Here is a 25,851-nt window from a genome sequence, read left to right on the forward strand (position 1 = left end):
AACAAGAAAAAAAAATTTAATTGTAATAGCAAAAATATATACTTAAATGAACTCTTAAGAGTACCAGGAATTGCCGGGCGCTGGTGGCTCACGCCTGTAATCCTAGCTACTCAGGAGGCTGAGATCTGAGGATCGTGGTTCAAAGCCAGCCCGGGCAGGAGAGACCGTGAGACTCCTATCTCCAATAAACCACCAGAAAACCGGAAGTGGCGCTGTAGCTCAAGTGGTAGAGCGCTCGCCTTGAGCTGAAGAGCTGAGGGACAGCGCCCAGGCCCAGAGTTCAAGCCCCATGACCGACAAAAAAAAAAGAGTACCAGGAATTCTGAAAAGTGGTAGATAGTGTTATAAATAAAAAGAGATTACCAGGCATGGTGAAACACATCTATAATTCTAGCACTTAAGAGACTGAATCAGGAAGATTACAAGTTCAAAGCTTTCCTAGGCTAGATAGCAAGACCCTGTCTTTGAGAGAGAGAGAGATGACAGAGACAGAGACAGAGAGGCAACACTAAGTTTTCTGTGAGGGTGATATACTTCAATAAACAGAAAAGCACAGAAAACCGTTTCTTTGGTCAAAGTTCCTGCATTATTAAAGACACTCACTCTTAAATCTGAAAAGCATTATTTACTGCAAAGAATTACAAGAAGTTGCCAGACACAGGAAACACACATCTGTAATCCCAGCACTCAGGAAACTGAGGCAGAAGGATCTGTTCCAGGTCAGTCTAGGATACATAGCAAGACCTTGTCTTTAAAACAAACAAGAGAGAGGGAGGGAAAGGAAGGGAAGGGAGGTAAAGTGAGGGGAGGGGAGGGCAGGAGAGAGAGAGGTCTCCCTAATTCCTGCAAGGCTAAATAAGGTATCTCATACCCTCCCCACCCCAATATCTCATACATTCTTTAATTTGACTCTTGGATTCCTTAGTCCAAAGCCAACACCTAAAATTATAATATATACAGTTCTCAGAGGGCCCTGAAAGTGACATTAATATACTGTCCTATAGTTTCATCTGTATCAAAGGAGGTGACTACAAAGTCACCCAAATGAGGTGCTTCACTTAATTTTTTTTTTTTCTTTCCTTTTTGTAGTGCTTGGGATCAAACTGGCAACTTAATACCCAGTTCTTCAAGGAAGCCTCATACAGGACAGGAGGTAAGACGTCCTTAAGTAAAGTCAAACATTCCATTAACTTTGGTTCACCAAAACTAATGAGTGATTCCAAGAAGTCTTGAAGGGAGTTAAGTATACCCAAGGAGGAATCACATAGTCAAAATATGGCTTCCTTAGGAAGATGGAGCTATTTTATCTTTGCAAGGGTAGCTGCTCTTCTTTCTGTGTTCTGGAACAAGGCACGAATTAAAGCTTTTACTTCACTTGATGAGAACGCAGTTGCCAAGGGTCCTTTCCCATCAGCCCACCTGCAAAACAAAAGATAGAATTATGTTTCCTATTATGTCTCAAGATATAATTGTTTTTAATTTCTTACTTTGTTGTAAATATAATTATAAGCTTATAATCTACAAGTATTTGTTTTAAATAGAAATAAGATAAAACACTAAGTATTTTTCCTCTTCATTGTAGATTTACCCATCAATATCTTGGCTACACTAAATACCAAGTGCACTGGCTGCACTTGGTACAGGCATAGCCAGATGAAGGGTCCTAGACAGGAAGATAAGACTGTCCTTCCTTAAATGTATACTCACTAAGCCTCATTGAACATGGTCATTATGATCATACTCTCAATGTGTTGGGTTCTACACAACAATTTCAAAGAAAAACCACCAAAACTGGGGCATGGCACAAATAGCAGAGCATCTGACTAGAACCTGCATAGGCCTTAAGTTCAAGCCCCAGTATTAACATTTTAAAAAACAAATAAATGAGTTCTGGGTGCTGGTAACTCACACCTATAATTCTAGCTACTCAGGAGGCTGAGACCCAAGGATCACAGTTTGAAGCTAGCCAGGGCAGGAAAGTCCTTGAGACTCTATCTCCAATTAATCACCAGAAACCAGAAGTGGAGCTGTGGCTCAAAGTGGTAGAGTGCTAGCTCTGAGAAGAAAAGCTCAGGGACAGCACCCAGGCCCTGACCTGAGTTCAAGCCCCATGATTGACAAAAACAAAAAACACAGACAAAAATTTTAACTTTCATCCAGGTGTGAGGTTGTACTTATACCTAATCACTTGTACTACATGCCCAAATCACACGCTACAGATCAAAATAATATGAGCAAGAAGTCTTTATGTTGTCAAGTGGGAAAGTGATAATAAATTCTACACTATGGTAAACTACAAAAAGGCCCTAACTACTGCTATTCAACAAAAAACTCATCCCTGAATAATATTCAGAAGAGGTTGGGGATGTGGTCAACTATTTGCCTAGCAAGACTGGCATGTGTGAAGCAACAGAGAAAAGCACTGCTACCAATGGCACTATGGCTCATCTGTCATTATACTAAGATAGTCTTTACAGAAAGTTTTTGCATACCGATCTCCAATTTCTTGCAAGTTAGCTTGTAGTATCATCATTAACTCTTTGAAAGACATCCATTTGGGCACATAGACTGGAACCTCTTCTTGATATTTCTTATTCTTGCTTTCTTCAGACAGAGGTGCGAATACTTGAGGTCCTTCATCCATCACTGTTTTGCATAAGGAATACAATCTATCACCATCTTCAGTTGAAATGTCCTAGGTTTTGCATAAAGGAAACAACAGATTAGAAGTTGGCTAACTTATTGTAGGTAAGGGGCAGCACAGAGCTTTGAGGAGAGCTGTCCAGGTGGGTCAGATGCAGCAATACATTTTCTAACACCAACTAAATATTAGATTCCATCAGCTCTCTGAAAATACTCCTGAAGCTGAAATGACACAGAGTATGTTTCACCAGATTGTCAAAAATTTACTTTGCCTGCATGCAAGAATCCATTTCTCCAAGAGAATGTGGTACAGCTTGCTGCAAAACAGGACACCTTACTACAAATAAAGATTTTGTCATGCTGGCTTAGTCCAGGCGATTTTCCTGTGGGATCTCACACACACAGTGAACTCAACTGTAACAGTATGTTGGCAAAGTGTTACACAAGACTGTACTCACTTTACCAAATTAAATTATTTAGTTCACTTGCAAACCAAATTACTTTATACTACATAAAATGTCTCGGGACCATGGCCCAGTTTCCAATTTCTCCATTTAATTTATAGACGCTAGCTGGAGAAGCTTATCTAGGTATAAAACAGATCAGTAGGTCTCCAGTAAAACAGAATTAGAACAAAACTGAGAAAGCACAACAGCATGAGTTAAGAGCTGAAACAACAATTTCTCCATCTGTGTTGATTAAAAATGAGATTTCAAAGTCACTGTCAATAAGGTTACCATGTCTGGAGTAAAAAAATTGTATCTCAAGTCTGGTGAGGCATCTACTAATGGCCCTTACCTCTAGGGCAGTGATTTTGCCAATGATCTCAGAAATGGCTGTATTCAGTAAAGTCCCCACAGCCTTGCAATAAATATTCACTGGCAGGACATCCTGCCATACAATTCCAAGTCTCTTGAGCTGGTGCAGTACCTGTGAGAACAATATGATACGTTACCCAAAAAAGAGACTGTTATAACTCACACTTGCCATTATTGTTTTATGTCTGTAAGGGGATGAGGGCATAAGAGAAAGTTCTGTAAAACATATCCAGATTTTTCTAATAGAATAGGGAATAAACTTGCTGCTTCAGGTATCAGTGTTAATGTCAGTAACTATCTCCCACCTGTCGGATTGCTTTAGTTGCCGCAGAGTAATTCTCTTCATCATCCATGTTTGAAAAGCTCCTAGCACTGGATAATCTTTCCAGAAGTTCACCTTTCTGTGCCCGCATCTGGGCCAAAAAGCACTCTGTCCCTACATGGGAAAACAAAACAAAGAATTCTAAAAACTGTCATCTGGGGTAGAAAAGGAGACAAGCACAAACCATGTATTTGTTCTACCTATCTGGAAACAATCACTCTACAGCAACATGCAACTGTCCTGAGGATACTAGAAACGTAATTTGAATACAGCTAGCAATGCTTTCAACCCACCCTCAGGATAAGAAACAAACCGTTCTCAATAGTTTTCCTAGAGTCTAAGTCAGCTAAGAAAAATTCCTTACATAGAAGAAGCTACTTACTATTCTCATCTATCTACACCACTAAAGGGAAAAGTCACAAATTGAAAAGCTAAGTGAACCATATAGGTTCTCTACTTTTTTCAGGCTATTATTAGAGTAAACACATTGATTTCCCCACCTTTCATTTCTTTTTGACTTTTAATAATCCTAGGTAAAACTAAAGACATAGCAGGAGATGCTGTCTTGGGATTTGCCAAAGAATAAGCAGAGACATCAGTGAGCTCTTACTAACAATGCTAGCAGAATTGTCACAATACAAATCTTACTATGTGTCACTCTACTGACATAACTCTGATTTGGCAAATTCAATGCTCATCAGCAATGAAGTTGGGAACTCTAATGTACCATGAAATCGTGTCACAAAAACCTTTGCTTCCACAAAGACTGCATTCATTTCATGAAGTTAAATAACTAGAAACATCTGTAGATGCCCTCCTACTTTGCATTATAGCTAAGGACCACCACCCTAAATGTCCAACCTCCTCATTTATAAATTACAAAGATAGGAAGCTAAAAAAGCTACATAATCCATATGCTTTCCTCAATTTCAAGGCATCCATTACCAAGTCTTCTGAAGCCGGGTACGAGATCCACAAAAGTAGCAGTACCATCACAAAGAATGGGTGCAAGCCGTAATCGGAACTGGTGCCCCAGGGTCAGCAAGTGGTGAGCGATATACATGCAGTTGTTATGGTGAATGGCAGCCAACTGGGGAAGTTTTTGAAGGTTTTCCCTACCCCAAGAAGAAAGTCAGAAAAAGAAACCACCTGTTAGTCAAAAGTCAAGGTTGATGAAAAGTCACGACTCCTCGAAGCTATCTTGTCTTGACTTGAACGTCTACTTTGTGAATGGTGTGCATAACAAGATGTAATCTCACTGATGCCATTCCCATTCAGAGTTAGTTATATTGGCTGAATGTGATCTCATCCTACAAAACTTCTCCAGTGATTAACAAAGGAAGAAATATGCAAGGAAACATTTACCCTAACTGGAAACCTAGCAGAACTAGGCATACTGCCCTTGATATTTAACTCTGATATGTCCACGAACTACAGAAACTACAAGTTTCCTTCTCCTTTCTCCAGATTTCTATTTTCGTTATATAATGAGCCAATTAACTTACTTTCTAATTCATTAGTTTTCAAAGCTGATTATAGATTAAAGCCACATGGGAAATTGAAAAATTAAGACTTCATTTCAAACAAATTAAATCACAAATTCTAAGAATGAAACCAGGGCATTTTTACTTTTAAAATATTTCCAGATGAGGGCTGGGAAGGTGGCTCAGTGGTAGAGCGCTTGCCTTGCATGCATGGGTTCGATTCCTCCGCACCACATAAGCAAAAAGAAAAAAGCCGGAAGTGGCGCTGGGGCTCAAGAGGTAGAGCACTAGCCTTGAGCTGAAGAGCAGAGGGACAGCGCTCAGGCCCAGAGTTCAGGCCCTACAACCGGACCCCCCCAAAAATATATATATATATTTCCAGATATTAAGTTTCATCCAGGATAAAAAAAAATCACTACTTTAATTCTGCCCTACATGTTATCCATCTACCTGGCTTGAGAAGAAATCACTACTTTAATTCTGCCCTACATGTTATCCATCTACCTGGCTTGAGAAGAAATCACTACTTTAATTCTGCCCTACATGTTCGTCCATCTACCTGGCTTGAGAAGAAATCTTGTCTTATGTTTCTGCTGTATATCCACCAATATCACTCAATGAACACTTTCTTGATGGCTGACTGAATGCTGGATGTAAGATATAGGCCAGAAACCAACCATCTGAAACAGCTGCCACGTTATACCTCAGAATTATTTGTGGAGCTTGAAAAAAAAAAAAAAGATCCTTGAGTCTTACACTGCAACTATGAATCAAAAGCTCTAGAATTAGGGCATTGGCAAGTGTGTCTGTTTTAAAGCTTCCTGAGTAATTCTAAGATATTTCCAAAGCTGAGAATCAAAATCTGAAGACAGTGGGTCTCACAATGTGGTCCTATGACAAGCGATTATCAGCATCCCTTAAAATGTGTTCAAACTCCAGGTGGTGTCCACCCATCCCCTCAACCTTCTGGATCTTGGACCCGAGTCCAGAAATCTATGTTTCAGCAAAGCTTTGAAGTGATTCTGAAGCACACTAAAGTTTGTAAACCATTGGTTTAGTGCAAAAGTCCAAGATCATACATAGAAACAAGAGAGGCAATGCTTAACGCCATGACAACGGGATAAACATTTCTGAGCTATGGCACTCCTAAGCCAACTGTCTGAATCCCTAAGATCCTTATGGACAAATTGGCATCAGCTCACCCCAACACATTTTCTCTTTTCCTTTGCTTAACTACATAGAAAGTGAGAGAAGAATTGTAAACCATAGCAGAGAATACAAATAAAAAAGTCACAAAAAACTCTTCTTATAATTAATTAAAATAACAAGTAACCTATATTTAAAAAAACTCAAATATTAAATGCATTTTTTCTTCCTTAGGCTACAGCTATGGAACAGTTTTGTTGATATATTATTAAAAATATTTACTAAAAAATCATTTAAATATTTAATATGGGCAACAAAGTTGAGCAACTTCTCAGATTAACACTGAAAGAAATCTCTAAGGGGCTGGGAAGTTGGCTCAGTGGTAGAGCGCTTGCCTTGTATGCCTGAGGCCCTGGGTTCAATTCCTCAGCACCACATAAGCAAAAAGAAAAGCCAGAAGTGGTGCTGTGGCTCAAGTGGTAGAGCACTAGCCTTGAGCTGAAGAGCTGAGGGACAGCGCTCAGGCCCAGAGTTTCAGGCCCCACGATCGGACCCCCCCCCCCAAAAAAAAAAAAAAGAAATCTCTAAAACCCAAGACATGTGTAAAATAAAAACCTGATGCTGGAAGAGAGCAGGCCAAGCATGGCTCAATCACACAACATGATCTTGTGGTTTTATGCCTACAAATAGAGATGCTAAGAAGGAAATTCAGTGTTTGCTGGATAGCAATATGGAATGATCACCTTTGTGATTTGAATGCCTAGGCACTAAAAACAGGGTAAGTTTCTTAAGTTTTTAAAATCTGTGTCACCCATGATATTTACAGATTAACATAGTCAGGTTAATTTAGTAGTACATGTCCAAGTCCTTATCAATATTTTTAAGTGGTTTGTTGCATTCAATTGGGAATTTTAATGAAATACCTTTGGTGAAAATATAAAACTATTGATTTAACCAACTTTTTTTAGACATATAATTATTACATAGCAATGAAATACAGTGGTACTTACTTGTGATATGTTGGCACAACATCATGGAACAAATGGAAGATATTCCTCACTGAGTAGAAAAGCTGGACAGCACTGAGGAGAAAACAAAGATTTAAAAGAAGTACATAAAGATATACTGAAAACATGGGAGGAAAATCAAACTAGGTTTACCTTTAGTAGAAATTAAGAATTAAAACTATAGCTTCAGAGAATACTTGCATTGGTCACTGCAGGAAAATACCTTTAAACTAGATGGAAATGTATTCCCCATCAGTGTTTACTAACTAAGCTACAGTCCTAAAAACCTAGAGACATTAATAATTCTAAGAACAGCAGTATGTAGCCCAAAGCTTCTTTTTCCATTTATCAATTTGTGCTCTGCCAATACCCAGAGTATCCTTTCAGTTACAAATGGAGCTAAGCCTCAAGCAAATGTCACCTACTCGCGGATGCTCTCGCAAAGGGCAAGGTACCAATAAAGGCACTCACTCAGTTCTTTTAGAATCAGTTTGACTTTCAGCTTTCACCTTTCCTCCCTCTTCCCCTATGCAAGAGACAAATCGACATTTTCTAGGATAGACTCTAACCTCAAGATTTTCTGCCCTTTAAAATTGGTCTTAATGCAGCTAAGTATTAAGATGCACATAGAAAAGAGCAAATATATGGGGGTTGTCACCTCCATAGAGGAGTAGCTTCACCTATGTATCTTGAATAATTCAGAGGGATTCCACAAATATTTAGCTGCTATTCTCCAAGACACAGTTGCTATTAATTACCATGAATTATTTTATTTTGCTAAATATGTTGCTGCCTGAGGTTTAATAATGAGGAAAGGGGTTTGTATGGGGAAGCTCTGTTTTTATCCTATTAAAAGCTATTCTCTTTTAGGGGGAATGAGTATAAAAATATATTCAATCCACAAAAATAGTTGTTTGGTATTTGTTTTCTCACAAAATTAAAGAAGTATCACTCAGCAACTCTAACTTCTCTGTTATACTTCATGAAAATGTCATATGAAGAAATACAGTCACACCTACATTTTATTTTGCCATAGAAATATTATACTTCCTTCATAAGAAAGTATGGTTTTTTTTCATTTCTACTTATAACTGAAACTGGGTGGATGAGTGAAGATAATGATTAATTAAAGCCTGGAAATACCTTGGTAAACATGTTTTCCTAAAGCAAAATAAAACAAACTATCTGCATGTGAAGATAAAAACTGCAGATCTGAAGAGACAATATTCCTAACTCAAGTTCTAATTGAAATTATTACAAGAAGTAATTTTTTACAAGAAGTGAAAAACCGCTAAACATAGATTGGACTAAAGAGTTTTGCAAGCTTGTTCTACAATTAATTAGCCGTGGCTATGGTTTGCCATTTTCTTTTCCATTTAATCCAGGCAAGGGAACTTATTAAACAAAGAGAGATTCAATCAGAGATATGCAACAGAATTTGAGGTACCCTGAACACAATGTAGATTAAAAGCCATCTGCATTGTATTTATAAACTGACATGTTGAATTGAAACTCCTTTGTATAACTAAAGATAATTTTAAGGGCTGGGAAGTTGGCTCAGTTGTAGAGCGCTTGCCTTGCATGCATGAGGCCCTAGGTTCAATTCCTCAGCACCACATAAGCAGAAAAAAAAAAGCCAGAAGTGGTGCTATGGCTCAAGTGGTAGAGCGCTAGCCTTGAGCTGAAGAGCTGAGGGACAGCACCCAGGCCCAGAGTTCAGGCCCCACGACAGGAACCAAAAAAAAAAAAAAAAACTTAAGACACCAATGTATATATGTGTTGTACTTTCTAGAAAAAAAAATTAACTGATAGTATACAAAAACTCAAAAACCTGCGGCTAATTTTCTAAATAAATGTCTATAGTCAGATCTGCATTTCACCAAGTCACTGCCATTTTTTGATGACTCAGTTCCATACCATTGATCACTACTGGTTGTTGCCTCTAGCAAAGTCTGATAGGCAAGCTCCATTAATTTCTTCACAGACTCACTGATGCGGCATGTGGGCAAAGAAAAGGAATGCTGGTCCAATGTATTCTCGGGCTCTAAGTTCACTTCGTGGTACTGAATTTTGGACACTTTCTGTACTTTTAGCTTGTTATCCTCATCAGGACTGGGTAAGTCTGGTATACTTAACTTAGAATCAGGAGTAATCTAAGATTTAAACAGAAACAGAAAATGCACTGTTTTCAGAATGGTTAAAATGTAAGTACACAGCAAAAAGTAAGACACCTGTCACTTCTGTGATGCTGAAGCTATGGTTTTAGAGTGACTAAAAAAACTTGAACGGATATAGCATGCTTTTAATTACTGCTCAGTCATAAGTGAGAGCATGCCACAAAAAATAAGCAAAATATGTGTAACATTCTTATACATGTTCTTCATCTTGGAGGAAAGGCAAAGCTATGCTATTGGACCAAGATTTCAGGCAGAGGAAAAGGCCTTAAAAAGTCATCTTTCAGCAACAGACTATTAAATTATTAAGGCTGCTACAAATCAATACTCCATTATCTAACAATTTATTTTACACCAGACACGTGTTAGTCTAAGAAAAACTAATTTAGACTAGTGTATCCTCCAAAAAATAAAAAAAATTAAGAACACTGGAAGCCAGGCACCAGTTGCTTATGCCTGTAATCCTAGCTACTTAGGAGGCTGAGATCTGAGGATCACAGTTCCAAGCCAGCCTGGACTGAAAAGCCCTTGTGACTCAGATGTACAATTAACCATCAAAAAAAACAAAAATGGGGGCTGGGAAGGTGGCTCAGTGGTAGAGCGCTTGCCTTGTATGCGTGAGGCCCTGGGTTCGATTCCTCAGCACCATATAAGCAAAAAGAAAAAAGCCAGAAGTGGCGCTGTGGCTCAAGTAGTAGAATGCTAGCCTTCAGCTGAAGAGCTGAGGGACAGTGCCCAGGCCCAGAGTTCAGGCCCCACAACCGGACCCCCCCCCCAAAAAAAATGACATTGTGGCTTAAAGTGTAGAGTGCTACTCTTGAGCAAAAGAAGACTGGACCCTGAGTTCAAGTCTCACAACTGACAAATATTTTTTAAAAAAATAAGCAGTCTCCCTAAACTTACATAAAATAAAAACTTCAAGACTAACTTAGGACTAAATGAAAGAACACTAAGCTGTAAGGTCTGGAAGCAGTGAATTTATAACCTCACTCATATTAGTCATTTTTAACCTTTCATGAATAATGGTTTTCAAAATTTGTTTCTCATAGATGCCTCAGAGGCAAAATAAAAGAAAGATCAAGCAGGTAGAAGAAGTAAGCTCCCCTTCCTCTGCAAAAACAACAGCTCTGCTCTCACACACTGGACCTCAAATGGGAAATATTCCAGGACTAATACTTCTTTCTAACAGCAAATCATTCTGAGCTCACTTTTGAGACAATTATTAGAGGCCTTTCAGTCATCCCTATAATTATGTATTTTTTCATCAGCATTCTGCAAAGCCATAGTTTCTGAATACCTGGGTCACTGACACTTTTCTTACACATAACTTTATAACAGCCTTTTGAAGTAGATACTATTATACCATATATGGACTAGGAAGATAAGTCTCTTGATTTAAACTTGGAATATTTACTATTAGAAGCAGTGCTCTTTCATTTAATCCCAAGTAAGTATTGGAATTTTCATTTTATATAAGTATTAGGGAGACTTTACTTTTTTTTATGGAACATGCATTTAACCAGTACTATATTATTCAATATATGTGAGATTCTTTTTAAAATGCCCAGAATTATCTAAAGTAAAGGAGTAAATTACTCAGTATGTAAATTAATTATTCCACTGCCCTTGCAAATTATTTATACTCTATCTTTTTGGCTACTTTCTTTACTATTTTAATCTCTAAACTAGACCCTCATTAAGCCCAGGCGATTAGTTACGAATATTTCACAGTAGGACATAATCTTTGTACATAAAAAAACCACAAGTATGCACATCATAAAATTTCAAGTAATGAAAATGAGAATAATCCACTGTCAAATATCAACAACTGTAATCTATTAGTTATGCACGTTCTCAATTTACACAATGTTTTCAAGCTCTGGGAGTTCAGCAATCATCTCTTTCCATATGTATCTTAAAAATGACCTGCTCCCAAACTACAATATAATACATCCCTGGCACCTTCACAGTGTTGTGGATTTCAGAGGTCATTAGGTTTCTGGCTGTCACAATCACATCCTGGCACTTCTTATTAGCAAAATGAGAGTTGATATTACGAGCATATTTCAACAAATCGGTAGTATCTCCTTTTAAAAACCTCATCTCCTTTAAGGCATTTTCAAATTCTTCAGTGGATTGTATAATCTGAGAGAGAACAAAAAATATATATATTATGAGATGGTTATGGTTTTCCCTCAGTATACCAGGGATTGATTCCATGACACTTGTCAGATACAATCAATGAATGCACAAATCCCATATATTCTTAAAAAATGCAGTACTGCTTACACCCTCCTATATAATGTTAACCATCTCTAGATTACTCAAAATACTACATATAAATGGTATGTAAATAGTTGTTATCTATTACCATTTAAGGAGAATGACAAGAAAAAAAACCTTTACATATTTAATAGATACATATTTATTCCAAATATTTTCAGTCTCCAGTTGGTTAAATTTGGAATCTAGACATGAACACATACTTTGATGGTAACATTTCAAAGTTAATGTATTATAAATAAGGGCCAAAATAGTCACATTGGTCTTAGAATAAATCAATTACTAGGTTTTACAATACTATAGTTTTCGAGCCTTAAATTCATTAGCAAGAATATTTTCAATGGAATTTTTTTTTTTTTTGGTCCGGTTGTAGGGCCTGAACTCTGGGCCTGGGCACTGTCCCTCAGCTCTTCAGCTGAAGGCTAGTGCTCTACCACTTGAGCCACAGCGCCACTTCCGGCTTTTTTCTTTTTGCTTATATGGTGCTGAGGAATCGAACCCAGGGCCTCAGGCTTGCAAGGCAAGCGCTCTACCACTGAGTCACCTTCCCAGCCCTCAATGGAATTTTCTGACTCTGCTAAAGGTATAAAGATCTTCTAAAGTAAATATATGATACAATAACTTCAATAGCTGATACAATAATATAAACATAAACATACTTCCCCAATCAAAGACATAGGAAGCCAGAAGAAAAATGCAGCTATAAAGAATTTGTTTCTATTCCTTATTAACAATTTTCATAAAGACAAAACCTAAGAACAAAAGATGTACAAGGAACAACCAAATAGCAATAGGAATCAAGTGTTCTAACACGTGGGCTAGCTCTGCCCCTTACCTCTTCATATTGCTGTAGCTTGCTGCTATTGGTTGGAATAGAATAAACTAAACAGTTTTTGATGAGGCACTCAGACAAGTCTTCCCAGATCACGTCACCAAGCATCTCCGCCAATACCATCGGAGGCGTCTTTCCATTTTCTAAGTCAGGGTCAAGAGGCAAATCTGAATTCGAAAGATGAAGTTTTAAACAAGAAGTTTAATCGCAGTTCCAACATATTCTTTGGTTCTTTACTTCTCTGGAATTCTTAAATTTTAAAATGAGAGAAACATAGAAAAACATACATAACTCTGCATGCTGTCTGAACATTTAAGTAAAACACCAGCAAATGCTTTACAATAGGTAAAATATCTAGTCTATCAAACATTTACAAGTTAACTCTGTGTATCTCATGGCTTTTTTACAACATTACGTTTAGAATACTCTATTAAGCAATTAAACAATAATTAAAAAACAATAGTTGGGCTGGGACGTTGGCTTGTCTCACATGCATGAGGATCTGGGTTAGATTGCTCAGCACGACATAAGCAGAAAAAAGCTGGAAGTGGCGCTGTGGCTCAAGTGGTAGGGTACTAGCCTTGAGCTGAAGAGCTGAGGGACAGCACCCAGGCCCAGAGTTCAGCCCCCACGACCAACAAAAAAAAAAAATAAACAATAGTCAATGCAGAAATAAAAGTAATAAGAAAATAGAGCCACTATTTTAAATCTAGATTTAAAGAAGGTGGCCATAATGTCTCAAATACCTGGTGTCTGAAGTCCAGGATAGAAACCAGCAGCCATTTTGCTGCTAAGCACTTGAAATGCAGCTATTGTAATAAATTTTAGTAATTAAAACATAAATTTGAATAAACTGGTTGTTTCCACTAGGAAAATATAAAGATCTAACCAATAGGCTGAGTTGAAATGTAATTTATTTCTCATGTTCAACCTAGTTTGATCAGTCTTGCTGCCAAATACCCGTAATCCCAGAACTCTAAGAAAGCTGAAAGGTGAATCATGATCAGGGCCAGCCTGAATTATATAAATGAGAACCTATCTCAAAAAAGTGGGGGTCAGGCTGGGAAGGTGGCTCAGTGATAGAGTGCTTGCCTTGCATGCATGAGGCCCCTGGGTTCGACTCCTTAGCACCATATAAGCAGAAAAAGTCGGAAGTGGCACTGTGGCTCAAGTGGTAGAGTGCTAGCCTTGAGCTGCAGAGCTACGGGACAGCGTCCAGGCCCAGACGTCAGCCCCCACAACTGACCCCCCCCCCCCCCGCCAAAAAAAGTGAGGGTGGAAGCCAGGTGCCAGTAGCTCACACCTGTAATCCTAGCTACTCAGGAGGCAGAGATCTAAGGTTTGTGGTTTAAAGCCAGCCTGGACAGGAAAGTCCCCATGAGACTCTTATCTCCAATTAACCACCTGAAAATACAAAGTGGCACTGTGGCTCAAAGTGGGAAAGCACTAGTCTTTAGTGTACAAGCTCTGAGACAACACAAACATGCTGAATTCAGGGGAGGGGGGAGGCTGGGAAGGGATGTGAAGGGTAAACACAGGAGGAGGCTGCAATGCTTGGTAAGAAATGTACGCATTATCCTGCCCATGTAATTGTAACTCCTCTGTACAGTATGTTCACAAATAAAATAAAATTAAATTTAAAAAAAAAAAAAGATGCTGAATTCAAGCCCCATGACTAAACCACCTCCCCCTGCAAAAAAAAAAAAAAAAAGTAGGGGTGGGGTGGAAATCCCAGTGAAGTATTTTAATATATGTAAAGCAGCACCTGATTCATTTTTCCATCTATAACTAATCCAAGAGTCCCAAAATGCATTGTTACTAGAAATGAGGGAGAAGTACATAAAATAACATTACAAATAGAATGTGTGATATCACTAATGACTAGATTTTCAATACAAGACAGAAAAGAAATGCAAAGTAGGCAAGGAATAAGAAAGTAGTTACTCTGCTCCTGTGGCCTAACTTACTTCTGATACCCCTTCATTCACATTATGGGCATTTTGACTTTCATATTTGCTTTTGAAAAACAGCATATACTTTTGATAAATGCACTTCTTTCAGAATACACACCAAGAAGCTGTTTCTGGAGCACTTCCAGTACCAGTCGTATCTTTGTAAAAACTTCAGATGGTGATGGATGTTCTAAGTCAGTCACCAGAGAGTCAAAGCGAATAGTAACTGTATTAGGCTGGCTTTCTATCACCGCATGAATGGACGGGCAAGAGGCCAGAGGCCTGAGGATATGCTTCAGCAGCATCTGACCTGAAAATCCATATGAGCACTCATCAAAATCCACTGCAAGGAACTTCAAACAAGTCAGCCTGCCCCCAATCCATGCACCTGAGCCTTGTAACCCCAAAACGTATATCATATCACACACTACAACTTTTCCCAATGCTGTTTCCAGACTACTTAATTTAAAATAAATAGATCCAAGCCCAAAATAAAAAGGACACTTAAAATAATTCCCTTTGATGAGTCAAAAGGCTAACCACTTGTCACTAATACTCTCCAGAAAATAGTTCATAATCTTTTCTGTCATAACTTAACTCTCAGCTGTCTGAGATTTCATGTGAATGAAGCAAAGCTGAAGGCTTTACCAAATGATTTGAGCTTGATGGGTAGTTCTCCAAGAATAGAAAATGCCAGGAGGACAGAACTGATGGGGGGCCTAGGGTCCTTCTTGTCTTCATTGGGTTGTTCAATGGATAAATGAAGTTCCGTTTGCAGGTAAGATTCTAAGCTGCTGGCATCTAAGAAAAGGGGAAAAGCATCAGTTCCCTCAGCAACGTAAGACGTTCCCATCTCTACTTCTCATTGCTTTCTACTGAGGTTCCTAGATGTGCCATTTCATTACAGCATACTTCTAATGAAACCAACTATTAATTATGATACACGTCATTTACTTTCTTTGGTAGAGCCAAAGAATAAACTAAGTGCAAAAGAAAAATGATGTTCCTAAAAGCAATATTTACTAAACATGTATTCAATGACTAAATGAAAGTAAGGACTAAAATATGAGCTCCCAGTTTCACAGACCTTTCCATTGAGAACAGCCTTGTCAAACAAGTTTAACAGACAGGGTGTGTTATAACGAAGAGTTCAACATTGCTGCCAGCTTCTAGTAATTTATAGTCTACTTGAGAATATCTAAAATTTTTCAACATTACTTCCTTCAAAATCAGTAAGATATACATACATATGTACACATAATATATGTGGGGGTAAACTAAATATAGGAAATAGAGCACAGAGGGAGACTGTGAGGTTTTCTCTGAAATACACTGAAGTTAAACAACAGTGCTAGAAAGCATTCTGGATACAACAGCAAGTCCTGAAGTTTATTCTCAGAACAAACATCACATCAAAGGTAGTGAGAGGACAAGTAGCACAAATAAAAGCCAGAGCCACAGTAATATTCCTTCATCTTATAAAGCAATCCACCTCATGTTTTCATCACCAATTTTCCCTAAAGACTTGAAAAAAAAAAAAAGCCAAACCTCTCTTCTATGAAAAACATACTGCCTCCTTTCCTCAACAGAAAGAATGGCTGAACAGTTTCTTTAAGCTATGGAATTCGGGCTGTTAGTAAATTTCCACTATTACAAACTGTTACCACCTCCTCTACCGCACCTCACCATATCAACCCCCAGAGGTCCTTCCTGGCTTTCTTAGGGAAAGAGACAGAAAGAGGGGCACATGGAACCGGTCACCGATGGCTCACACCTATAAACCTAGCTATTCAGGAGGCTGAGATCTGAGGATCTCAGTTGAAAGCCAGAAAAGCCCCTGTGAGACACTAATCCCCAATTAACCACTCAAAAAACCAGAAGTGGCGCTGTGGCTCAAAGTGGTAGAGTGCTAGCCTTGAGCAAAAGAATTTAGGGACAGCATACATGTCCTGAGTTCAAGTCCCAGAACTGACGGGTGAAACAAAAGGGGAGTGGGGGAAGGGGGAATCAGGAGGAAAGAAAGAGAGAAAGAGTACCTTAGGGAGTCAGATGAATGGTCCTAACATTTTGTTTAACATGAGAACTCAACACAGACTTGGAAAAGTACTGAGTAAAACCTTCTCCTTTCTCATCTTGCAATACAAACTATTTAGAATATTCACAGGCCAAAAGCATTCAGGCAGATTAAGCAAAGCAGTCCACCTGAGGCCAGCAGCACCTTTTGATGGTGGGAACTTCCACACAATCAGCTTCTGCCACTCCTCTCCAAGGTGGTACAGTATGTTCTGTTTCTGTATTGTGAGCTCCATGCTGAGAGATTTTAACATTTTTAAATCAAAGCATTTTCTGGATTTTAATAATTTCAAGCATTTCTGAGCCTGGTAACGGAATGGAAGTGACATTAAACATTTTATCTGAATTCACAGCAATCAGAATACACTTGAATAATGATTAAGAACACAAAGAACACAGACTATCCCAAAAGCAAGAAAAGCACTAATTTTACTCATGCTTTATTACCTGTTCCAGATGCTGAGCAGCCGTAATATACTTCTTCTCTGTTAATGCACAATTATAGCCTTCAATACCAGTAGAAAACTGAAAAAGTAAGTTCGTATTATTCAGTATTTTTATTTTCTATGTCCTATTATTTCTAGTCTGTCTGCTTTTTAGGTAGGGGGGAAAAAGCAGCATTTGGTCAAGGACTATGAACTAAACAATAAACCATTTGGAAAAAAGAAAACCTGTCTTACTACTAAAACACGAAAGTTTAAATTGAGTTTACTAACCTCTTGTAGCTGTTTAAGCAAACTTAGGACTACTGAGTCTCTTTCCAACTGTTGTTTCAAGTCTGTAAATTCAGCAGTTGATACGTGAAGATCCCGACGGACCTAATTTACACATCAAAAAGAAGTACTTTTAAGTTAATACCATACTTCAGAAATAAAACCATCAGAGCTAATTAAGAAGCCTTATTTAGTAGGGCAAGATAATTCTTGTTGAAATTTAAATACTAATTCAGGCTGAAATAAAAATCACAGAAGGTGATTTGAAGGAGAGGCTTGGAGATTCACATAGGCAAAAGCCGAATTCTGTAGGAGAAAACCAATCTCCATCAACACTATCCTCAGGTCACTTCCTATTGTTAAAGCTGTTCTCTCTCCCAGAGAATTCAGCCACTTGAATTACTCAAAAGGTATCCCCACTGCCAAATGCTAACTCTTTCTAAAGTTTAAAAGCCTTAACTGTTAAGGTATTTTGATGTTGAACAGACTCCATTTCTGTTTCGTTCCACCTTTGTAGGGACTCTACATCAAACATTTCCCCTCTTTAACTTCTCCCTAATTCATTCACTCATGAAATAGTGACTACACTCTCATCAGATTTAAATATAGTAAAAATTTCCCCATATTTAAGTAACTAGCCTATTTCTCAGCAATTGCCTTACTTCTCTGCATAAATAAGCTTCTTAAAACAGTGGTCTAAACTCGCTGTCTTTACTTCTCTGCTTTCATTCACTCCTCACGGTGGCTAGTTTCTAGTCCCATCATTTCACCAAAAATGTGAAAAAACTAATCAATTTTTCATTGCTAAACCAAAGTATTTTTTGCCAGTATTTAACTAATATACACTAACTTTTCTACCTTCTAAAACATCCTCTTCCTTAGTGCCATGACTCGACTCTCTGATTTTCCCCTTTGTTCTGCCATTATTCCCATTTACTTTCTTTTGGAGGAAGCACTCCACACATACTGATACTCCTTTTTCCCTGGTTACTTTCTTTCTCTGAGGGAAATTCTGCCCCACCCTCATCCAGAGATTGTTGATTGTCAGTGAGGGAGTAGCTAGAAGCATCAACAAACAGGTAGCCAGGTATCCCACAAAGTACAGTATCCTACAAAGTACAGTGACAGATCCCCCTACAAAGAACAATCCAGTCCAAAACATCAAATGCTAAACTTTTATTCTGTTTCAGTGAGTGGCATGTCAAAGCTAGTTCTGTAGTTATCCTTGACTCCTATGTCTTTCACTTTCCACAGTGACGTGTCCCAAAGAGCCTCCTCTTAAATGGTACCAGGATTCATCCATAGTTTTGCATCTTCATTGTCAACAATGTTAGAGCAAATTACCACACCTTTTCCTGGATTACTTAACTGTTTCCTAACATTTCAACTACCTTCCCATTTCCCAGGCTCAGTTTCCTCGAGTCCTTTCTTTTAATGCAAGCTGAACAGGATTCCAGATCTGATGTTATTCTCTAGCTTAAAATCCTTCATGGCTTTGGCAAAGCCATCAAGAATAATAACATCAATATTATTAACCAGAAACATAACATCTTTGTTGACCTTCTGAATCTTATCTCAGGTCCCTTTCACTGCATTCCCTAAACATCAGTCAGTAGAAATATTTTGGGGGCTACCCTAAACTGCTATCTCTCAACTACTCCATGCCTCTGCCATGCTATCCCTTACACTCCCACCCCTAAACATCCTCCCTTCCCTTGTTGCCTAACCATTTACCATTCAAGTCTTGGTTTGGTTAGCATTTCCTACAGGAAGCCATCCTTAACTACATCTCCTCTAACTGGATTTAGTATTTAGTGTTGAGCCACACTATTTTTATTCATGTATATAGCATGATATTCACACTTCGAAATAAAAGAACTGACTCAGCAATGATCATGGCATCTTGTACTGACAAGGTGCTAGACAAAGTGACTGAATAAATCAACCAAATTTAATCCCCTTTGGTAAGTTATACAATAAAAAAAATTTTTTTTGAGACAGAGTCTCACTATGTAGACTAAGTGGGTCTCAAAGTCATAATCTACCTCTCAAGTGTTGGAATTATGCTCTACCACACCTAGCTTTCATACATTTAAATCTCTCATCCTTATGACAGGACTTCAAATACTGAAATGCTTCTCCCTGAGACTTAACATCCTCGATTTATTTCATTGTTCTTCAATGGTACATCTTTTAAAATACAACCAAACGAGAAGTGGTGCTGCAGATTACAATGATGGCACCTGGGAGGCTGAGGCAGGAGCCAGCCTGGGCTATATAGTGAGACCTTGTCATTAAAACAAACAAACAAAAAGTCAACAGAACTGAGCCATGGCTAGATTACTCCACAAGCCATAACCTAGCACAAAAGGCACAAAAAGCCCATCACTAACTTACTCCAGACTTTACTTCTAATAGCACAGTCCAACACCGTACTACTAATCAGATAATCAGTTAAGTACAAACATAAGGAATGTTTTTAGAACTGTGCCAGGTTTACAGAGTAACAGATCTACTTTTAAAGAACTGAGCAGAATGATTGGTGAGTAGACTACTAAAAGTCAATTTTCCAGATAACCAATGTTTTCTTCATTTGTGACTAAATTTTTATTAAAAAATGAAACTTGGGCTGGAAGGTGGCTCAGTGGTTGAGTGCTTGTCTTGCATGAATGATGCCCTGGGTTCAATTCCTCAGCACCACATAAGCAGAAAAAGTCGCAAGTGGTGCTGTGGCTCAAGTGGTGGGGCACTAGCCTTGAGCTGAAGAGCTGAGGGACAGCACCCAGGCCAAGAGTCCAAGCCCCTATGACAAAAAAAAAAACAAAAAACACTTTTTTTTTAATTGTGAAAATACCATACAGAGGGGTTACAATTACATGGGCAAGATAATGAGTACATTTCTTATCAAGCATTGTTGCCTCCTCCTTTGTTTCCCCTTCCCATCCCTTTCCATCCCCCTCTCCCCCTGCCCCCCCAAAACTTGAAATATGCATTTGTTCACTTTTCTTACTTAATAAATCTATCATATATGGAATAGAATTAATGTCTTTTCTACAAGTTAAAGAACTTAGGAATCTCTCAACACATGATTTTGGACACCAAAGATCCCTGAGCAACAATTTAGAAATTGTTATGAGACTTAATATGAAACTTTAAATCTCTGACAGCAATATGCTGACCACCAACTATTTACTTTTCCTAAAAGATAACTGCAAGGGGAAACAAAATCCACCTGGTTTTTAATGTGCAAATGTTTTTAGAGGTATAAACCAGGGCTAGGAATGTGGCTCAGTGGTAGAGTGCTTGCCTAGCATGCATGAAGCCCTGGGTTTGATTCCTCAGTACCACATATACAGAAAAATCTGGAAGTAAGCCAAATGCCAGTGGCTCACACCTGTAATCCTAGCTACTCAGGAGGCTGAGATCTGAGGATCATGGTTCAAAGCCAGCCCGGGCAGGAAAAGTCTGTGAGATTCTTACCTCCAATAAACCACTCAGAAAATCGAAAGTGGCATTGTGGCTCAAGTAGTAGAGCACTAGCCTTGAGCTGAAGAGATGAGGGACAATGCCCAGGCCCAGAGTTTAAGTCCCACAACCAACAGACAAAAAAGAAAAATCTGGAGTAGCCTTGTGGCTCAAGTGGTAGAGCGCTAGCCTTGAGCACAAAGCGGCTCAGGGACAGAGCCCGGGACCTAATTTCAACCCCCAGGATGGGGGGGTGGGGAGGGTGAGGGGGTAATAAAGTAGGTTATCTGTTTCTAAATTGACTTACTTCTTGTAATGATAATACTTTAGAAAACATGGTACACACTCCTAACCATACCAGACTCGCCATAAGTTTATCCAACACTACAGCATGAAGTGACATGATATAAGAAGAGCAAAGATTTTCAGTACACTAAGGAAAGCAGTTCATAACAGGAAGCAGAGTGGTTGTAATGGAGAAATCAAGAAACTGTCTAGATGACTGTGTTTGGAGACTGTGCTGAAGGTTGAATGGGATGAGTTTAGCTGCAAATCTAAGATAATACTTCTAAGAGATGCTTTTTTTTTTTTTTGGTGCCAGTCCTGAGGCTTGAGCCTAGGGCTTGGGCACTGTCCCTGAGCTCCTTTTGCTCAAGGCTAGCACTCTACCACTTGAGCCACAGCACCACTTCCGGCTTTTTCTGCATATGTGGTACTGAGGAATTGAACCCAGGGCTTCATGTATGCTAGGCACATACTCTACCACTAAGCCACATTCCCAGCCCAAATACTAACATTTCAAACTGTGACAAAAGGCCAAATGATCTATTTCTAAGCTTCATCTATCTTTATTTCCTTAGGAAAACAATGAAGTCCTGAGATTATTTTATTTAATCTATAAACTGCTAATAAAATTCAAGAATTATAGTTATTCTGGGTGCTGGTGACTCACACCTGTGATCTTAGCTACTCAGGAGGCTGAGATCTGAGGATCTCTGAAGTCAGCCAGTGTTCCAATTAACCACCTGAAAACGAGAAGTGGAGCTTTGACTCAAAATGGTAGAGCACCGGCAAAAAAGCTTAGGGACAGCACCCAGGTCCTGAGTTCAAGCCCCACCACGAACAACAACAACAACAACAACAAAAGCAAGAATTAATAAAGCTGTACTCAATTGAGTTGTCTTGGAATCCGGAAGCTGAATATGAACTGCAAAAACACTATAATACTTTCCCTCTGCTGACCTGATATAACAGACTCTCCTTACCTCAATCTCTATCCTGGATTTCAGCAGGTCAATGTCAGTAGACAGCTTATCCACCTGGGTCACCAGGTCCTGGGCATTCTGCATGCTAGGCAGGAATTCACTGTACTTCTTGCTGATCATATTGCACACATCACCCTATTTTTTTTTTAAAAAAAGGAGAAGTTATGAGAGGAATTTTATTAAGAATATGCAGCTTATCTTCCATACAACATCTTTCATATTAGAATTTTTTTTAATAGTTACAGCCTTTCATCTTCCTTCAAACCAATAGAAACTGAACTTTGTCTCAAAACAACATTTCTGGTGAGTTGCCAGTGGCTCACGCATGCAATCCTAGCTACTCAGGAGGCTGAGATCTGAAGGATGATAGTTTGAAGCCAGACTGGCCAAAGATGTCTCAGAGATCCCATTTCCAATAAACCAGCAAAATGCTAGATTTGACATGACTCACGTAGAGTGCTAGCCCTGAGCAAGAAAGAGAAGCCACAGTGTGAGGCCCTGAGTTCAAACCCTGGTACTGGCACAAAAAGAAAATTCTCCCATAAAGGTCCTATACAGTGCAAGTGTACAATAAGACAATGGTTACCAAATTCTAACAGCACCCAAGAATTATATCAATGCTGAAAATGAAAAGACCGCAGTTTTCCTACTGAACTATTATCAGACACTACCCATCAATTTTAATCATATACTTACAATGGATAAATCAAGTCTAAAATCTATATACTTTAATCAATTTGATTCTATCTTCTTGCCTATAAAATTATTTTCCAGAAAAAGTACAATTTTATTAACATTCTTGTGAGAGCCTTTTACAAGCCATATGCTTCAATTACATGCTCTTTCTCTGGGCTTCTCCATTTAAGGTTTACTTTTTTTTTGAGGAGGAGAGGTTGGTCCTGGGGTTTGAACTTAGGCCCTGTCCCTGAGTTTTTGTGCTCAAGATTAGTGCTCTACCACTTGAGCCACAGCTCCCCTTTCAGCTTCTTTTTGGTAGTTAAGTGGAGATAGAAGCCCCATGGATATTCCTGCCAGGGCTGGTTTTGAACCACAATCCTCAGATCTCAGCCTCGTGAGTAGCTAGAATTACAGGTGTGAGCCACGGGTGCAGATTTAGGGCCCTTTTGTTGTTGTTGTTATGGTGGGTTGTAGGGCTTGAATTCCGGGCTGCTTCTGCTCAAAGCTCCACTTCCAGTCCTCTGGTGATTAAATGGAGGTAAGAGTCTCATGAGCTTTCCTGTCCAGGCTGGCTTTGAACCATGATCCTCAGATCTCGGCCTCCTGAACAGCTAGGATTATAGGTGCGAGCCACCAGTGCTCAGCATAGGGCCAATTTTTAAAACTCTAAAATGACTGAGTTTCAATATCCCCTTAACAAATACTGCATATTCTGCACTCAATTATTCCATCTTTTGGAAGATGCTCACACAGAAATAAATTATCTTTTGGTAGGAAAGATACTACTCATTGAATTGCCCAAAAGACAAGGCTGAAATGTAATATAGCAACAGACTTACAAGATGATTCAGAAGAAAAAAGATCCAGAGAAAACATGGCATTTTAATACAGAAGACAAATTGAGATAGGAGGTGAAATGAGAAGATATACACTGAAAAATGATGGAAAATGAAGAATTGGTGATGTATGTAAAAACCTGGGAACTAGAAGGGAAAAAAAAACTGGCCTGCTTGGAGCACTGAAAGTAATTCTCATTTGTCTGAAGATTCAAGATGGTAGAGGAAAGTAGTGAAGGCAGTCAATGGGTGAGGTCCAGAGCCCACAGGAGCCGTGAATGCCATACTAAAGTAGCTTAACAGGCTGTCCTCTACTCATAACATCAGAAGAAGCTAATAAAAAATCCTAAAGCCAGGTTAGAGATGCCAGTGGTATGAAGACTTTTGTATAATTAGAGTTATTAGGAAATGCTGTCTCTGGTGCCTTTCTGATGTCTGCCAAAGTTGCTCCTGACGGCGATTGAAGATGTGGGCAAATACCTTCGGGTAGCCACAGCTGGACCCAGCCAGTCCTCAGCATACCAGTGACGTTTTACAACCCAACATGGCCTCAAGTGCTTGGGGACGAACAACAGAGCTCGACAAACATAACCGCGAGTTTAGGAAAGACAAATTTCGGGGTGAATGGCGCCATCTTCCCAGAGCCACTCTATGTGTTCACCCACAAATGCGGGAAGGGGGGAGGAAGGGGGTCCGAGGGGATCAGAACCGGATGGGGTGGCGGGTCCGGTCCTGTCCTCCATCCCGCTCTAGACACCTCCAGGGGAGCCCGCAGCGCCCCCCACCCCGCTCCCCGGCTCTCCCCCCCCCCCCCAGACCCAGGGCTCCTCAGCCCGCTGCGGGCCCTCACTGAACCCACCCTTCTCTGGCCTCCCACTCCCCGCTGTCCCCGCCCGGCCTCCCCGCCCGTCTCCCCGGCCGGAACCGCTCCGGGGGGCCCCACAGTCTGCCCCGGGCCCCCCGCCCTCCAGCCCGCGACTCCGCTCCCGGCCCCCGACACCCGCCCCGGCGTCCCACCCCACACAACCGCCGGCTCCCCGCCCTCACCTTGATCTCCTCCACCCGCCGGGTCAAGCGGCTGATCCGAGTGCCGAGATCCTCCTTCTCCAGACTCCCCGACTGGGCCAAAACTTCTGTCACGAAGGAAGCCATGGCCGTGACGGGAACCAGGACTCACAGGGAGACGCTACTGCGGCCAGCGCGGCAGTTCCAGTCCCGCCGGCGGCCTCGGAGCGCTGCCTGCCGGGAAACGTAGTCTGGCAGACTGCGCACGCGGAGAAACCAGGGCGTACTACAACTCCCAGCAGGCCCCTGCGCTCCGCGGGGTTCCCACGGTGTCCCGGAGTCTGCGCACTGAACTCAGACGCACTTCTTGTCTATTCAAATACCTGTCCCTTCCCGCTCATTTTTTACTTAAAAAAAAAAAAAAAGGAGGGAGGAGGAGGAAGGGAGGAGGGGGGAGGAGGTGGAGGAGGAAAGAAGAAGGAGAAGGAAGGAAGGAAGGAAGGAAGGAAGGAAGGAAGGAAGGAAGGAAGGAAGGAAGGAAGGAAGGAAGAGGAAAAGAAGAAGAGGAGGAGGAGGAGGAGGAAGAAGAAGAAGGTGTTTTTTGGCTATTTTTTTTTAACCTCGTTGAACCTCTTTCACCTTCAAAATGTATTCCTAGCCGGGCGCTGGTGGCTCTTGCTTAGGAGGCTGAGGATCTGAGGATCCAGTTCCAAGCCTGCCTAGGCAGGAAAGTCCTTGAGACTTAGCTGTAATTAATCACCAAAAAACTGGAAGTGGAGCTGTGGCTCAAAGTGTTAGAGCAAGTCCTTGAGACTTAGCTGCAATTTATCACCAAGAAATTGAAAGTGGAGCTGCTGTGGCTCAAAGTGGTAGAGCAAGCCCCATGACCCACCAAAAAAAAAAAAAAAAAAAAAAGTTTTCCTGTGAAATTACCTAGCCAGAAAACCCACATAGCCCAGCTCAAAGTTTTGCATTAAATATTCAATCTCACTGGAGTCAGTGGTTTGTGTCTATGCAAATATTGCCTCCTGGAGTTGTGCAACAAAGTGGCATCACTTCATTATAAATAAAACCTATCACATCTCTCTACTCTACACATGTTACATATAGATTACAACGCTGTGATACATCACATATTTATAGTTACTTAGGTAA

At 39.9% G+C, this 25,851-nt stretch overlaps 1 protein-coding gene across 1 annotated transcript; it reads right to left on the bottom strand.

Moving 5' to 3' along the window:
* Positions 1-605: 605 nt before the first annotated feature.
* Positions 606-24,898, bottom strand: Zw10 (zw10 kinetochore protein). The gene is made up of 16 exons (XM_070038489.1): positions 24,739-24,898; positions 22,178-22,312; positions 17,451-17,552; positions 17,182-17,259; positions 16,880-17,039; positions 15,310-15,462; positions 14,780-14,971; positions 12,713-12,876; positions 11,557-11,739; positions 9,338-9,573; positions 7,424-7,495; positions 4,729-4,898; positions 3,767-3,897; positions 3,442-3,573; positions 2,493-2,695; positions 606-1,419 (listed from the first exon to the last, which is right to left on the bottom strand). Exons 1-16 carry the CDS (start codon positions 24,841-24,843, stop codon positions 1,299-1,301), a joined length of 2,337 nt encoding a protein of 778 aa, XP_069894590.1. The 5' UTR covers positions 24,844-24,898; the 3' UTR covers positions 606-1,298.
* Positions 24,899-25,851: the final 953 nt, after the last annotated feature.

The sequence above is a fragment of the Dipodomys merriami genome, unplaced genomic scaffold (genome assembly GCF_024711535.1).
Source record: "Dipodomys merriami isolate MVZ:Mamm:240054 unplaced genomic scaffold, mDipMer1.0.p SCAF_29, whole genome shotgun sequence".
Lineage (NCBI taxonomy): Eukaryota > Metazoa > Chordata > Mammalia > Rodentia > Heteromyidae > Dipodomys > Dipodomys merriami.

Coding starts and splice junctions, on each gene's coding strand:
- Zw10 (XM_070038489.1), bottom strand. CDS start 24,843: ATGGCTTCCTTCGTGACAGAAGTTTTGGCCCAGTCGGGGAGTCTGGAG. Junction 11,740..12,712: donor AGCTACAGCAATATGAAGAG/GTAAGGGGCAGA, acceptor GTTCTCTCTCAG/ATTATACAATCCACTGAAGA. Junction 4,899..7,423: donor GTTGTGCCAACATATCACAA/GTAAGTACCACT, acceptor TTCTTGGGGTAG/GGAAAACCTTCAAAAACTTC.